Raw genomic sequence first — 17,424 nt, 5'->3', positions numbered from 1 at the left:
CAGGGGGTTCCAACCAAGGAGATTTTGGAAGCTGCAACTTGGAGTTCAGTACACACCTTTACCAAACACTTCCACTTACCACTTTACTCTAAGACTAGAGCTGGCTTCGCCACTGCAGTTCTGCAGGACCTTCTAGCCTCCTCAAACCCTCTATGAATCCTCCACCCATCCTTAGCTTTGAGATTCTACCCATGTGTGATGACTGCAACAATGTAACACGATGAACATAGTACAGTTTTGCACTAACCATTAATGTAGATATTCAAGTGTACACCCTGCTGCAGTCCAGGTTACTCCCCCTCCATCCCCTCTGATCTAACTGACTAAATCTCTACAAAACCTTCCTGATGTATTTGCTTATAGCTAGAGGGATTTTGTGTTTGTGCTAAAAACTTCATAAATGGGTACTAATTACTGACCACCTTTTTGGGGGCACCTGACATCTGGGGCAAGAAAAACTGAAGAAAATGGCATCGGATGCATTATATATACCCCTGGCGCACTGATGTCAGGGAAGAAGCGACAGCAACCGACGCCGGACCAAGATTTTGGAATTCCGGCCAACTGCAGGACCGCCTGATGACAGGATAACCCAAGTGTGATGACTGCAGCAGGGTGTACACTCGAACATCTACATTTATGGTAGGTACAAAACTGTACTTTTAACACTTGTTTTAGTTATGTAAATCCTTTCCATATTGGATGCGTGCCTCAAGTTTCAGCCAATGAAGTTTCAGGGATTCTGCAATTCAGACTACAGTAAACTCTCCATTAACTGAAATCAAGCAACCGGCAAAAAAATATCGAAGAAATACAGTACAATTTTCATGTATTGCAGTTTCTACCCCCCCCCCCCACTGAAACATTGCTTACATTTGTAGAGTTTTAGAGCTTTAAAATGAAGATAGGAATAAATTCCCTCTCTCCCCAACCTGAGAACAAATCAAACCAAACAAACACTATAAGGGTACAGTATTAGTCAGGCCTATTTTTAACAGCAACTCCCAAGCAACCAGAAACTAAAGTTATCAGGCATCTACCAATCCCCATGGGTGCAGGTTAATTGAGTGATCTGATGTTGTTAATCTTCTTTCCATTCATCATTGATGGGTTCGGTTCCAAGCCCTCGGAACAGAGTTGGATTTTTTACAAAGCTCGCGCCAGCCAAAAAACTCTCGAACTAAGTCCTCTACCCAGAATGCCCTTCTACCTGTTACCTCAGATCTCGTTTGCCGCGTAGCTGTAAAGCCACGTTTCAGCAGAGCTCTCAGCTAAGTGAAACTTTGAGATTTGTGTGAAAAATTTTGGATATCTTCATTTTTTTATTAAGTGATTAGTTTTTCTAGTGTCTTTTCTTCTGTCTGACTTTGGTTTTTCCTCTCTACCCGTAGTTACCGTTGGTACACTTTCAAGTACCATTGATGGTATGGCCTTCCTCCCTTACCCTTGTGGTATTTCTTCAATACCATAGTTGGTATTGTTTAACCTATTAGCTGTCTTTTATTCAGGTGTTTCCTTGCTTTTCTCTATCATACCAGTGTATTGTTATATTTGAGACATTTTTGAACGGAGTTGACTTTGATTATAGTTGGATTATACAGTTGGCTGTGGTGCCTTTCTCTATCAAGATGTCGGATAAGAAGGGTACTTCAGGTTTTAAGCATTGTACTTCATGTAAGGGCAAGTTACCCAACAGTGATTTTCATGAGGACTGTGTATACTGTTTGGGAGTGTCCCACATTTTGGTGCAACCTCCACGTGGCAGTTGTCAGAGTTTCAGTTAACGCACTCTTAATGAGCACAAAAATAAACTCATTCTGAAAGGGTTACTCAAGTCTCCCTTATCAGAGGCCATTTCTGCGATGGAGGTCTCAGCCCCTCCTTCCAAGGACAAAAAGAGATCCCATTCTGTTCCTTCTTCACCATTGAGTGATCAGAGCAAGCCTGTGAAATCAAAGATCCCAAAGTGATCTTCGGAGCATAAATCAGCCCCCTCGGCTCCAGCTTCTTCGGCTCTGACCATCTCAAAACCATTGATACCGGCACCTGTTTCAGCAATGGTCCTGCCTCCGGCACAGATCATAGACCTTACTACGCCTATTTTGACTTCAGCACCGGTGGCCACATTTTGGAACCGACAGTTTCAGCTCTTGAGTGCCACTTTGGCACCGAGCGTTGTACCAACCTCACTAGATTTGACCACTTTACTTCTGGTCTCGAAACTAGAGACTTTGGTGCCAGCAGACCTTGCACCACGGACCCGATACTCCCCCTCCATAGATCCATTTCTGGGCCAAGTGTATAGCCCCTTCATTGAACGTCCTGACACCCCATCTGGACTATCCACTAGATCCACCAGAAGCCTTTCTGAACACAACGTGGTACGTCTTGTAGACCAGCTGTTAGCCAGGGGGATTCCCTCACTTTCTAAGACCCATCTACCTGCAGGACTTCGGTTGCCTTATCCACGGACTCCATCTTACACTCCTCCTTCGACCATCTTGGTTCCGAAGCCTTCTGCTCAGACATCTTACTTGGAACCCATCATCTTGGTGCCTACAGTGCATCTGATGCCAGCTCCGAGTTTGTCCTTTTGGTCTTCAGTTCAGCTGAACTGGTCCTTCCTCAATCTGGGGATTGGGGGACGGGAGTGTCGGCCCGGGGTATGGAGCCACCTCTCTCCTTGGTTCCATCCTCTGTGCCTATAGCCGAGTCTGCCCCGATCCTGCTTGAGGCTCCATCTGTGAGGGCGGGTTCATTGGAAAGGGGAGTGACCCCAGTCCCGAGGTTGTCTTTCTCGGTTCTGTGTTCCCAATCCCTCTTTGGGCGGGCCTGCCTTCCTCGCGATAGAGAGGGCTCTTGCTTCTGGCAGCACTCCGATGTTGGAACCCCAGTTTTCACCCTCTGAGGTACAGCTGTCACAGACCACCCCACCCAGGATACCGGGCACAGAAGCCGCAGGACACCCCTGTTCAGGGTACCCACTCTTCAAAGTCCTCCGCAGAGACCCCCCACTGCGGAGCCCCCTCGAAAGAAGACATGCAAGAGGAAGCACATGGACTCATCTGAGGAGTCCTTAACGGAAAACACGGATTACAATGATGGTGAAGGATGCACACAGTCACCTCCTGATGATGTCTTCTTCAGAGACATCCTGGAAATGTTAAAGCACAGAGGTGACTGGAAGCCCTTCATCTGAGGAGTCCATGTTTCTGCAGGCTTTTCGCGCCTGGACCTCTACCTCTTAGGTGACCCCGCTTGCTGACAAGCTCATGCAGCTCGTCGTACAGTGCGCTTGGAAGAACCCTGACTCTATTGAGGTGATCTTTCGGAGACCAGACAAAATTCTTTCCCCTCCATAGGTGAACCCACATTGGTCCAGAGGCTTACCAGTTTTTTTTGCTATGGTGGCGGCGGCGGCCACAAAAAAGGACTTGGCTGGGTAAAGTCCCACTGTCCACCCGCCCAACAGGGAGTGCCGGGTGGTGGACAGACTTTGGAAGTGTGTTTTTGCATCAGGGACCTTTGCCATATGGTCCCTGAATTATTTGGCACATTTTATGAGGCTCCAGACGGACTTGATCTCCTAACTCTCTGGGACGCTCACAGGACTGTTGTCTGATGAGGTCAGGGACAAAGTGGCCTCGCAGCTCGCAACCCTGGAATCAATATCCAACTCGTCCATGAGGTTGCTGTCACATGCAACCAAAGAGGTGGCTAGAGCAGCAGGTTTGGGTATTATGAGGCGTCATGCCTGGATGCGCATTTGTGACCTCGCGGACCCTTCAAATCTTCCTTTCTGAATGCTCCTATTGAAGCTTCGTCCCTTTTTGGCTCCAAAGTGAAGGACACGCTAGCCAGGTGCGAGCAAGACAAAAAGACCCTGTCTGCCATAGGCCTATGGTTTTCCAACCCTAAACGTACCTTCTCCAGGAATCAGAGGAATGGAAAGATGTGGCATAAGAAATCTCAGGGTCCCCTCCATGCCGCATGTGGTGATGATACTCCCAGAGGCAAGAGGGGGTAACAATTCTGGAAGACGCCTCTATAGAGGCAGAAGGGGTCCTCGTAATCAGGGATTCCTTCTCTGGACAGCCTTATCAGTGCTCCTGAGGAGCAGGACGATTACTTACCTGTGGAAGCAGTTGGGGTCATTTCTCTCTACACCAAGCTGCCTGGCAATCCATCACCATCGATCGTTGGGTGCAGAGCATTATCACCAGAGGCTACACCATTCCCCTTTCTTGTCAGCTAAATTTCCCAAGAAAACTTCCCAACATTCCATCCAGTCAAAGGGAAGCAGCAGCTTCAGAGATTATAAAGCTGTCTCAAAAAAGTCATCCAACCAGTCCCACCAGACCAGCGCGAATCCGGATTTTACTCGAGATTCTTTTTTGTGCCAAAAAGACAGGGGACTGGAGACCTATTTTGGATCTCAGCAGCTTAAACAAGTCTGTCACCCAAACCAAATTCCGGATGGTCACAGTTCAGTCCATTCTCCCCTTTTTAAGAGAAGGCGATTGGATGTGCTCTATAGATCTCTGGGATGCATATTACCACATCAAAATGGACAAACGCTCCAGGAGTCTGCTTCACTTCCGGCTAGGAGCCAGTCATTATCAATTCCGTGCCCTGCTGTTCGGCCTCTCTACAGCCCCCCCCCCCCCAAGTGTTCACGAAATGCATGGCATTGGTAACAGCTCACTTGAGACTAAAAGGATTCCGGGTGTTTCCATATCTTGACGACTGGCTCCTTAGCAGAAGATGCTCGGTGGGGGCGGTAACAGCACTACATTACACTCTTCTCTCTCTGGCAAAACTGTTGGGAATAACAATACAGTGGGAGAAATCGAATCTTGTCCCTACGCAACAAACAGAGTTCACTGGAGCAGTGTTCAATACTCAGTCCTGTCTGGTATCACTCCCAATTCACAGATTACATTGACTGAGCCTTCAACTCCGGGTGATACTCTTACAAACAACAGTTACTGCAAGGGAAGTTCTTCAGGCCCTAGGTTCTATGGCACCGCAATCCCAATACTGCCTCTAGCAAAGCTACACATGCGGATTCTGCAATGGCTCCTTCAGTGTCAGTGGTTCCCAAACTATCACCCCCTCAGTTACCAGATTTGAATAACCAACTCCTGCAAACAGGACCTCTTTTGGTGGATGAGACAAGATGTAGAACTTTGGAGTCGTCCATTTTAATCTCCTCTGCCTACAGCCATTGTGACCATGGATGCTTCCCTGATCAGGTGGGCGGTCCATTTCCAAGAAAAGAATGTCCAAGGCACATGGTCCACCTCAGAGGCCCACCTGCATATCAATGTTCTGGAACTAAGAGCTGTGCCATTAGTGTTGCAGGCCTTCCATTCGGCTCTCCCTTCCAGGACAACTGCAATTCAATCAGACAATATTGTCAGTGGTCTGGTATATCAACAAGCAAGGAGGAACCAGGTCCTATCCCTTATGTTGAGAAGCCATGAGAATTTGGCAGTGGGTGATAGCTTCTAACCACTTTCTAAAAGCAATGTATATCCCAGGGAGGTCCAATGTGATTGCGGACAAGCTGAGCAGATGCAGCGTCATGGCTCACGAGTGGTCCCTCAACCCCGAGGTGGCGTCAGCAATCTTCAGCCACTGGGGCCAGCCCTGCTGTGATCTTTTCACCTCCCCATCAAACACCAAGTGTAGAAGCTATTTCGTTCTACTTTCCCCAGAAGGAGAGTCACCGAGGGATGATCTGATCCACAAGTGGACCAAGGGACTTCTTTACGCTTATCCTCCCATCCCTCTGATTCCACAATTTCTAAAGAAAGCTCTTCGGTTGAGATGCAAGGCGATCCTCATAGCCCCATTCTGACCTCGACAAGTTTGGATCCCCTTCCTACAGCCTCGCCTAGTATACCCACCGTGGATTCTGGACCCTCTACCAGATCTGATTACTCACCCCCAAGGGTTGAGACATCCAAATCTGTGCAGTCTCAAGCTGACAGCTTGGTTTCTCCACTTTCACTAGTAGCCAGGCAAGCTAATCTCTCCTCGCCTGTTCGAGACATCATTCTGACCTCTCATAAACCATCCACCAGAAGACTATACCAGGATACATGGAAAAGATTGTCTATCTGGTCCAAGGATAACATGCTAGACCCGTATTCAGCTCCAGTTACTGCAGTGCTTCAATACTTGGTTAGGTTTTTTGATAATGGAGCCTCTGCCTCTACCATACAAGTACATCTAGTGGAAATTTCCAATTTCCACAATGCTATAGATGGCACCAGTCTTATCTCTCTATGCATTTGCAAGGCTTTCCTCAAGGGGACTTCTCATATCAGGTCTCCTGTCAGGCAGCCTGTGGAACCATGGAACCTCACTCTAGTCCTTCAGTCTTTGACTCAGCCACCTTCTGAATCTGCTGCGAAGTGTGACTGTGACCTAAATTTTTTGTCTTGGAAATCCTTGTTCTTGGTAGCCATCATGTCTGCCAGAAGAGTCTCGGAGCTGCAGGCATCGTGTATCAATATGTCCTATCTGGTCTTTCATAAAGACAGAGTATCACTCCGGATGAATCCATACTTTCCTCCCCAAAGTTGTTTCTGAATTCTCCATAAACCAGATCACTGACCTACCAGTGTTCTTTCCAAATTTTGCCAATAGAGGAGAGTACTGCCTTCACTCTTTATACGTACAGAGACAATTGAGATTTTATCTAGACAGGACCAAACCTATCCGTACATCTGAACAGATTTTCATCTCCTGTTCTGAGCCCAGAATGGGAGAGGCGGTTTCCAAGGTTACTTTATCAAAATGGCTAAGGGACTGCATACGTTTCATCTATTCTCTCAGTAACTCCACTAGATCTATGGCAACATCTGAAGCTTTCCATTCCAGGGCTTCCATGGATGACATCAGTGCAGCAGCTACTTGGGCTAAGCCTCATACCTTTATCAATCATTACAAATTGGACCTGGTCTCCAGAGGGAGAGCTGACTTCGGCTCAATGGTACTCAGGAATGTTCTTCCATAAGGGCTGCCCATGGACCTTACTAGGATTATGCATTTAGTACAAGTCCATGTGAAACAGAAATATGTAACCATGAATCAGCAGAGTCCATGTCACAGCAACTGGAAATAGAGGATTTTTTGAATATGGAGAACTCATGATGTGGTTAGAAGTGGGGCATCTCAGTCTTTATCTGGACAAGATAATGGAGCAAAGACATAAATTAAAAACTTGCTTCACTAATGAGAAAACGTTATTAAGTGCCCATCTGCAATTTCCAGTAATTTTTGTTTTACATTTAATTTCATTTCCAGTTACAGTCAGATGTTAAAACTGCAAGTAGCTTTGCAAAATAATGAAGACTAAGGACCATTTTTTGATGCTTTAATTTCATTGTCTACTCATTTTTTCTACAGGAACACATCCAAAAAATAATGCCATGGTAGGTACTGAACTTGATTTAAATGCAATAGCAAAAAAGTTCGGATAACTGAAAATGAAAATAACTTTCTTCTTTAGCTGAGCAGTTACTTGCTTACATTGTGGTGTCACTAGTACATTATCAAAGTAAGATTTGTCTTTTGGCAACAAGACTTTCCTATTGTTTCAATTAGCATGAAAATATAATATTTTATAAACCAACCTAGATAATGAGGCAATGTGGGATCAGTATTTTATGATGTCATGGCAGGAGTTTTTAGCCCCAAGAAAATATTTCAGGGTGTTTTGGGGGCTGTCATCCTTATCAACAAAATAAACTGCAGAAACAACACACATGCATAAAAAATGTGTAATTTGGTAAGAAGGAAACTCCTGACTCAAAGGCAGACACAGATATTTTAAGAATACCACAGTCTCTAGCCCATGAAAATGGAAACAGTGGAATCTTAAATTTCTGGCTAGGATGAACTCTTCTCAGGTAATCAAGAAATGGTAACCAACTGCTGTGGAGACCAACTGGTACAACTTTACATCGTCCATGCAGAGTATCTTGCAGCAAGGGTGAAAAGGAGTTATCGAATAGAAATGGGCAGGTGGCTCTAGGGAAAATGTGCGTCACCTTCAAACACAGTAAAAATATCATACTTAGTACACTGTAAACGTGGAACTGTATTAAGTTTAGAATATTACCATTAATTCAATTGTTATGGTGGAATTAAGATGAGATGGGGAATTCCAAGGACAACCACCTACAACAAACAGTTAAGCAATCTTCACTGGCATACCTGAGCAAGCCATCCTGGAATGATGCAGGGAAAATGGAACATAGAAAAATTTGGCAACACACTAGAAGGCTAAAATGAAAAACACGTGCACATGTTCTCAAAGTATATAAACAAGAGTACAAATATCAAAAAGAAAAGAAGGATATGACTGCTTAATTCTGTATATGAATTTACACTACTAACTTTAAACACTTCAGAAAAAAGGAAAGAAAAAAAGATTTATTCAGGTTCAGGGTGACACAGCTGTTTAGCAGTTACACTTGGTGTCTCACACTCAGGGTTGCCAGATTTCCAACCAGCCAGGTAGGGACCAAAAAAAAAAAAAAAACGACAAGTGAAGACCAAAAAAAAAAAATAAAAAAGGAACAGTAGCTCTGCACTAAACACAGAGCTTCTCGTGTTTAATACACTGCAGTTCCGCATTCAACACAAGTAGCTCCGTGTTTAGCGATTTTTGATTAGCCTGTATACCGGCATACGGGCCAATTAAAAATCGTTAAACATGGAGCTACTTCTGTTTAATGCGGAACACAAGAAGCTCCATGTTTAGCGATTTTTGATTGGCCCATATGCCAGGTATACGGGCCAATAAAAAAAAAACAACAAAGCGGAGGCTGACCAGGATTTAAACCGTTAGGGCGGGACTCGGGATCAGGCTGCTGATCTCGGGACAGTCCCGCCCAAATAGGGACGTCTGGCAACCCTGCTCACACTACTTGGTTCATCTGTTCAATTGCTTGCTAGGCTGCTGCTTTCTGTAAAAAGAGTTTGCATGCTTTGTGTCCATGCCAGTTTTTTTTTTTTTGTGATTTCTTCATATCCCAGAGAGAGACAAAGTGTGTGTTTGTGTGTGTGTATGTTGAAAAACGCCTTTAAAAGCCTTTCATCCCCCATCATGATGGCTCCTGCCTGATACTCCCTGATCCTTTCAACCATGAATTCTATAAAGTAGGTACTAAAAATGGATGTATAAATTAAACTGCTAGACATATCAAATGTTAGCCTGCAATGTCTGTTTACAGAGCCAAGATGAAGTGAAGTCTGCCATCACCATCTGAAGTAGAATTTATCTGAATGGATACAGAGCAGTACTACAAAAAGAAGTTTCTGCACAAAAGGATACAAGTCAGAAAGCCCACAAAAATTTCAATTTAGCCTTCAAAAAAAGTTCAAAAGTAGTTACACAATACTCATATCAAATCTGCAAAGTTTTATTAGCCTTACCTCCACAATTGCATCAACAGGACAAGCTTCTTGGCAGAATCCACAGTAGATGCACTTTGTCATATCAATGTCATAGCGAGTGGTCCTTCGGCTACCATCTGCCCTTGGTTCTGCTTCAATTGTAATAGCCTACAAAGCAAATATGCACACAAACTAAGAGTGCATCATGTACCTGTGACTATTAAAAGGGAAAAATCATACCTTTACAGGTTTAAAACTTACAATATGTTAGTACTTGCCATATCCACAGATCTTTGAAAGTGACTTCTAAGTGGGTTCAACCTACAGATTAGACCTCTTCTTTACTTCGTTTGGCTACTTGACAGAACCTTCTTTCATCTGTAATGGGGCTAAAGATCACGTCTCATCATGTCCCATTTACAGAACACCCAGCTCTGGTAACAACTCAGTACAGCTCCAACAGATTGTGAAAGCTGGTATCCCCCATTTTAATCATTGTTTATTGATAATGACCTCAGAGATAGTACTAAAAAGAGAAGTTCCTTTTCAAGAATCCGCTATAGTAAGAAATCCCATAAGAAAAAGCACTCTAAGTTAAATTTCAAAAGCATTTCATACACGTGCATGATATGACTACATTATATTAAAGTGTACTGTCAGACTTTCCTTAGCAAATGTAAATAACAAACACTTAGTGATTGGAGTATTCTCCTTACCAGATGCCATATCATATTTTACTGTGTTTGATGCAAATAGTGTGTTATCTTCACAATTAATTTCTATCATAAGCACCACTCCTTGTATATTTTCTTGAAACTGAAAATGCCTCACATGACAACATGAAAGACTGTACCAACAATGCCTCAATGCCAACATTAGTGTACAGGCTTCCACTTTTTCATGCTACATTCAGCAAAGAGGGAGTCTTACATACTAGCAGGACAATATGTCAGCCATTTCTCACAGGTGGAGCACCCAAACCTTGACAATTTGACATCTGACGCTCTGTTAATAAATAGCTATTCCTCTAAAGAAATATGGTGCTGGTTACCCAGAATCCTGTGTGCATATGTAAACTGCTGTCAGTACCTAACTTGACATTATTTTCTAGGTGTGGCCGTAAGGAAAACTAAGTCAACAATTAAACTAAAATATTAAAAAAAATATGTTATAATCTTGGTTTTGTTTTTAAACCACTTGCAACTTTAACAAGAGTATACCAGAAAAGGAATTAATGTAAAATACAGATGTTTGGGAAGTGTAACAATACCCAAACAGAGCACAGTGCTAGTTTTGTATATTTCATTAAGCTACAAATTATAAACACTCTTAAAAATGTAAGGGTAAGAAAGGTGAGATTTGCAGGCAAAAATCTACTTTGATAAGGCTTTCCTAATGTGAAATTAGATTCTCTAAACAAAGTTTATTTAGACATTAAATCTATTGTGCATATTCTTTAAACACACACATTCAAATATAAAAACTCAAGGGCAATTGCCAAGTTCAAAAGGTGAAAGAAACAAGGAAGACATATGGAGTACACTTCAGAACTCCCAATTCAAATATTTGCAGACGTGGTGAACAGGTTTGTCAGTACTACCTTACTTCTTTGGACTTCCAAGGTAGTCCAACCAATGGAATAGATTCTCAAGCAAACTGGGACAAAAATATTTCCATAACACTGCCTTCCTAGACAGCTCTGCTGAAGGAAGCCATCCACTAAAATGGCTACAGTACTAAGGGTGCATATATATCGTCTATGGATACATTTATAAAATAAACTCTACAAGCTGTAATACTCCTAGAAGACTGACCTTTAGCCACATTGAAAACAAGCAGATCACCAAGGGGGAGTAACACATACTGGCCAACCTATGTATTGTCTTTACCCCTCTGAGATAATAAAAATTTGAGCTGCTGTGGAAAATTTGTGAAAATGTACACATAGGTAATCATTCACCTCAGTGTTAAATTTCTAGGAAAAAGCAAAGTGACTGATTAAAGATCTCCAGAGACCACCACTGAAAGGAGTTGAAGAAGGTAATTTACAGACTCCAAAAATCCTTCTGATTAAGAAATGCAGAGAATGCTACATTAAAAGTAGGGCACAAATGTCTCTTGATCATAAAGGTCAGGTTCGGGAGCAGGAAAGGGGGATGTCAGCTTTTTTTTTTTTTTTTTAACAAGGGGGAGTCGGTGACCACATCTTCTGCAAAAAAAACAACTATATGATCAATCTATAGCAGGATGCAAATTTGTTTTTGATAAGGTCATAAAAAGCTGACAAGGCATAGCAGTGGTGGCTGGTGACTTCAAATCAAAAGAGTGCTGCAGGAGACAGCTAAGTGGGTGTGGCCAATGGGAAAGGGAGTGGTCAACTAGAAAGGGGCAGAGCTATGTTCAAAACCACAAACACTGGGATTAAATACTTTGCAATGGGTGCCAAACCATCATTATGAGTCCAATCAAGACAAAATGAAGTGTAGAAGAAAATAATATTTCAGTGCATTGGCTACATGACAGCTTACATAATATCTAGATGGAAACAAAAAGGTTGTGAGGCATGATTAAATTACTTTTTAAATACATTACTGGAATGCCAGTCAAAGGGGCGGCCACGGTGGTGCAGCGGTTAGCGTGGCCGCCTCACAGCAAGAGGTTCTCCGGTTCGATTCCCGGCTGGGGTGCCTTCTGTGAGGAGTCTGTATGTCCTCCTTGTGGTCGTGTGGGTTTCCTCCGGGCACCTGTTCCCTCCCACATCCCAAAGACATGCTGTAGGTGGATTGGACACTCTAAATTGGCCCTAGGTGTGAGTGTGTGCATGTGTGTGCCTTCTGTGGAAGGTTGGGCGCCGGGCTGGCAACTCGACACTGGAAAACTCCACTGCCAATCATGAGTGGACAGGCGATCTGCTGTGGCGTCCCCTAACCGGGAAAAAGCCGAAAGAAGACTGGAATGCCAGTCAAAATCAAGTATAAAAAACAAGCAGCACTCAACTCAAAGCACTTCTCCTTGCACTGCAGTTCTAATTAATTTATATTTAGCTTTATAAAAGTACCAAGTAACATGCTGAAAGTAGCAATCTCTGATACCCCTACTTGTAAAAATGTTTCTTATCCAAAAAAGACCTGCTGCCTGACATCTACCTACTTGTTTCATGAGGAAAATATGATCAAAGTAAAAATGAACAGCAAACACGAATCAAGCTCAAGATAAATTGCTTAAAAGATTACTGCACAGGTTATGGACCACACATGACAGATTGGCATTCTGTTTAGTTTACGGATAAAGCTTGTGAAGATGACTGCAAGTCTCCAACAAATGTAATGAGCTTGTGAAAATACTCTAATCCATTCCTTTACTACAAATACTGTCATATGCATTTCAATACCCAAGGCTTATACGTTATCTAGTTATGTAAATATTCTCAGCATGGCAACAACAAAAAGGTGTTCAATGTTGGTAATTCTTTAACAGTATGCTTATTAAAGCTTACTTGAATCTTACAATCTCAGACAAGGTTACCTGATGGTCATTAACGCATTACTACTTAAACACAGAGCAACAGGGCACTGCAACAGCATGCATTTTCTGAATAATAAGAAGCATAAATTAAGAGTATAAAAATATGACAGAAAACCAGAACATTCTGCAAAATCAAGGACAGATGAAAAGCCACTGTAGTACTTGTGTCTAGAGTTGGATGAGGGATACTCTGCACACTTACACTGCATAACTTCTCCTTGCCTTGCTTGCACTCATTCAGAGTCACTACATGGGGGAGTGGGGTGCAACAATTATGTCACAATTTGAAATGTCTCTGGCTGACGGTGATGGCACTGACACATTTGTCATACCTCTCAACTTCAGAGCAAGAAATCTGAACAAAGCCATAAACAGAAGTGGGCCAAATGCCCAAAAATAAGGACACTTTTTAAATATTGTTCTTATAAACTTAGAAAGATAATATAATAGTAGGTCTTGCATTAGTATGAATTTTCTGAAGAATATGAAATCTGAAACTCAAATGTCTGTCATTTTCTAACTTCACTCTTTAATGATTTGCCACTAATTTGCCAGAAAACCAGAACTTTATGAAAAACAGACCAAAAATGATAGCCACACAAGACAGCTGGGAACCTGTCAAAGAAGGGACACATTTTTTAATATTAGTACTGTTAACTTGAGCAGCTGACAAAATTACAGAATCTACATGCATTTCTGAAATAAAAGTAATCTACAACTCTAATCATTACAATTATTTATTAATTGTAAATCATCCACGTTTTCTTCTAAAATTGCCATTTTGTGGAGGGATTATTAGGGGGAGAGCAACATTTTGAGCCAAAATCGGGAACATTTGAGAGGTTCAGATATATCCAATTCTATAAAGCGATTTATTTGAGAGTACCTCTCAACCTCTTAATGTGGGAAATCCGGACAAGACCAAATATATTGGGGGAACATACAAACAGTACTAAAAACTGCTCTTGTATAAACTTAGACAGCTGATAGAGTAACAGGTCTTGCTTTAGCATGCATTTTTCTGAAGTGTATGAAGGCTGAAACTCAATGTCTGTCATTATTAAGTGACTTCATTCCTAAATGATTTGCCAAAAAACCACAAATTTTATGAGGAACAAACCAAAAATAAGAAGCAAAAATCTATTAATTCTGTGAAAATCTGGAAAGTTGAGAGGTATAGTTCAGCCAGGGCTGTCTTTGAGTTTGCTGCCCTTCCCCCCCTCACAAAATCATGGTTGAATGTGGCCTCCCCCTGCAGCCATTCCAATGTCCCATTACTTGGCTATTTCTCCCCATTTACCATAAACACAGTAATGTGCATACTGCTTTACTTCTACGATGATATAGATTTAATTTAAAAGTTTTATTTTACATTTTACAGCACAACTAAACAAAGCAATGCAGTCTCACAATGAAAATACACTTAGCATTAAAACTTCTCTGCCCATGAAACTCAAATTCATTGAAACAGCATTGAAACCCACGTTCAAAGAAAATACATCTGGCCAGTGACAGATAAAGATCAAGTCTTGGCTGTTTTCAAATCATAGGTCCCTTGCACACGAAACATGCATGTGTTCTTTAATACACCTTCCTGACTGTATTAAATTATATTCCTTGCATAATACAGTGCGGTTGTTAGAGGGAGTTTTAAATTTATTGTTTTGAACATTTTTTCAGTAAACAATGAAACAAAATGCATGCACCAATAATGATAAAACTGCCCAATTCAGAACATTTCCATCATAAAAGTCTACTCAAACTTCTACAATCCACCAGTATCAGTAAATATGGACAATCTATGCTGAAGTAAAGTCATCTAAATAATTCCACATTAAAGAGATCTGTAACTAATGAAAAGGTTGCTGCTAGCAAACAACTTTATTTTTCATTGTTTCATCTACAAATAAAGTGCCCGTTGCCCTTGAGGAATAAATTGCCTATGTAACACTGCAATAAGGAATGGAAGGCAAACTTTTAACAGGTTCATAATTACTAGGTATATCTGCCAAAGAGGACATTCTTAGGACTGCAGCATCCACCCCCTTTAAAAGTACAACACAGTACAGTATCAACAATGCATCTACATACTGTGGGAGTAGAACCCACAGCCTTCTGCATCAAAAGCAAGTACACTACCTACTGTGCTATTAACAATGCAAGCAGACTAGAATAAGCAGCACTAAACTTATCTTCCCCTGAAGCTCTCAGCTCCTTGTAAAATCCACTCAACTCTATCTCTCACCTTTGCAGCACAAGAAATCTGGAAAAAGCCAAAATTTATTGGGGGGGGGGGGCAAATGCCCACAAACCAGGGACACATTTTAAACCTTGCTTTTATAATCTTGGAAAGTTGCTAGAATAAAATGCTGTGTTACCACTATGCATTTCACTGCCAAGTCAGAGCAACATACTACTATGTCAAATCAGCTGTTTCTTGAACAACAGGAAGACTGAAACTTAAATGGCTATCATTTAGTGAATTCAGTTCTCACCGTGGCTCTCAACCTCTTAGCACAAAACACCTGGACAAAGCGAATAATGTGGGAATACTGCCCCCAAACATATTCACTGAATTCAGTTCTCACCATAACTCTCAACCTCTTAGCACAAAAAACCTGGACAAAGCGAATAATGTGGGAATACAGCCCCCAAACATATTCAGTGAATTCAGTTCTCACCATAACTTTCAACCTCTTAGCACAAAAAACCTGGACAAAGCCAATAATGGGGAATACAGCCTCAAAAATAGGGACACATTTCAAATATTGATGTTATAAACTTAGAAAATTGCTAGAATAAAAGGTTTTGTGTTACCATGTACTTTCCGAAGAATATGAAGTCTGAAATTTAAATGCCTGTCATTATTTAATGAATTCAAAATCTAGAAAACAACAGATTTTATGAGGACCAGAACAGAATAAAAATATTAAGCAACAATTTGAATAGTTCTTCACAAGTGGTGGTGGGTAGGGAATTCAGGCACTTGCTACTTGCACTAAAGGTACAGAGTTTGAGCCCGAGTTTCTCTCTAGCCACCAGGTATATTTAACAAACACACTCACACACACAAACACACACAGTACCTGGGTTTGGAGTCTGCTTGTTAGCTTCAAAATCTGTTTCTACATCAGAGTCCCAGCCCTTTACAAAATACCCAGTGCGAAATACAAAAGTCCTTAAGTCCCGTGAGAGCACAGCAGCTTCCACTATCCAACCTGCAGATGCTATAGTCCGATCCCCTTCCAGTCTATGCAGTTTTAACTGCATAGACTTCTGGGCATCTCTGTAGTCTGATGCCTTCTTCCTAATCTGGACTGCTGTTTCACCAGTCCGATTCCATGTGTGGAGTTCCAGGAATGCTGAGCACGAGAGCACGGAGTTCCGGGACTCGTTATATTTTATTTAATTTTTCTTTTCCTTTTATAGCTGGGGGTGGGCTGCAGTCCAATAGCACTAGCTGCCCCTGAGGCATAGGCATTCACTTTTAGAGTATAGTAGCTCAGAGCAGATTTGAAAAAAGTCCAAACTGACAAAAACACTGCTGGTTACTAGCTACTGTATACTCTGGGCCACAGTTCTGAGACTTCTAGGCAATGTCAGTGTAGGACTTACAAGCTGCAGAGAATACGTTGGAGATCCCTCTGAAGGCCTTTCATCTTGTAACACCTGTAAATTAGGACACTGCCCAGTTTCTGTCTTCCATCCATTGCCTTCCTCTTCTTCAATAAATTGTGTGTCCAGACAGCTCATTATGCTACACAGTCAAAAAAATCAACAATGTGCCAGTATTAGCTTTCTTTAATCAATCTCCCGAGAACACACAAAGCAAATTTCTGTTCATTTACCTTTCTCTTCATATATTTATGTTCTTGTCTTTAAGTCAAATTAAAAAAAACATTCTTTATATACTTAAGAAAAACATTCTTTACATACTTTATTCTCTTTTCTTTTTCCTCCACTAATGTCACAATGTCAGAAGTCTCACAAAATCACTATATTCACGTTAATGTTCCAATGTGTTTTAAAATCTTCAAAAAGTTGTATTATGCTTTTAGTTCCTAATGGAAATGCATACACTACCCTAAGTCTTATTACCTGTCCTATAATACAACAATCTAATATCTCTAACCTTCCTGGACAAATAATAAAAACTCCACATCTTGTAACTTAATTCACTGTATACAACACTATAATTCTAGAATATAAATCCTTACCCACAAAGCTTATGATCTTCCCTCCCCATACTTCCTTTGTCTGTTCTTTATGTTTCACTGTGAAAAACACTAAACACTGACCAACTGATAAAAACAAAAACAGCACGGAGGCTAGGAACCAGTAAAAAAGTATTTAATTTAGCGCTTTTGTCTCCCAGTAAACGAGACTTCTTCAGAATCTTCAGCCTTCATGCTGTTTTTGTTCTTTATGTTTCATGTTAAATGCTACCTAATAAGCATGCAATGTCATACATTAACTGTTTACACC

General features: G+C 41.6%; 1 protein-coding gene across 1 annotated transcript in view; it reads right to left on the bottom strand.

Moving 5' to 3' along the window:
• The window catches only part of NDUFS8 (NADH:ubiquinone oxidoreductase core subunit S8), a 517,217-nt gene that overhangs the window by 41,515 nt on the left and 458,278 nt on the right, over positions 1–17,424 (bottom strand). The window contains exon 6 of the mRNA XM_044085488.1: positions 9,454–9,582. Coding sequence (XP_043941423.1) covers positions 9,454–9,582 — 129 coding nt within the window. The remainder of the gene's footprint in view (positions 1–9,453; positions 9,583–17,424) is intronic.

Source organism: Protopterus annectens, chromosome 10.part0 (genome assembly GCF_019279795.1).
Source record: "Protopterus annectens isolate FY-2018-M chromosome 10.part0, PAN1.0, whole genome shotgun sequence".
In the NCBI taxonomy this organism is placed as follows: domain Eukaryota; kingdom Metazoa; phylum Chordata; order Ceratodontiformes; family Protopteridae; genus Protopterus; species Protopterus annectens.
The sequence above is the reverse complement of the archived record's forward strand: the minus strand, read 5'-3'. Positions and strand labels throughout refer to the sequence as shown.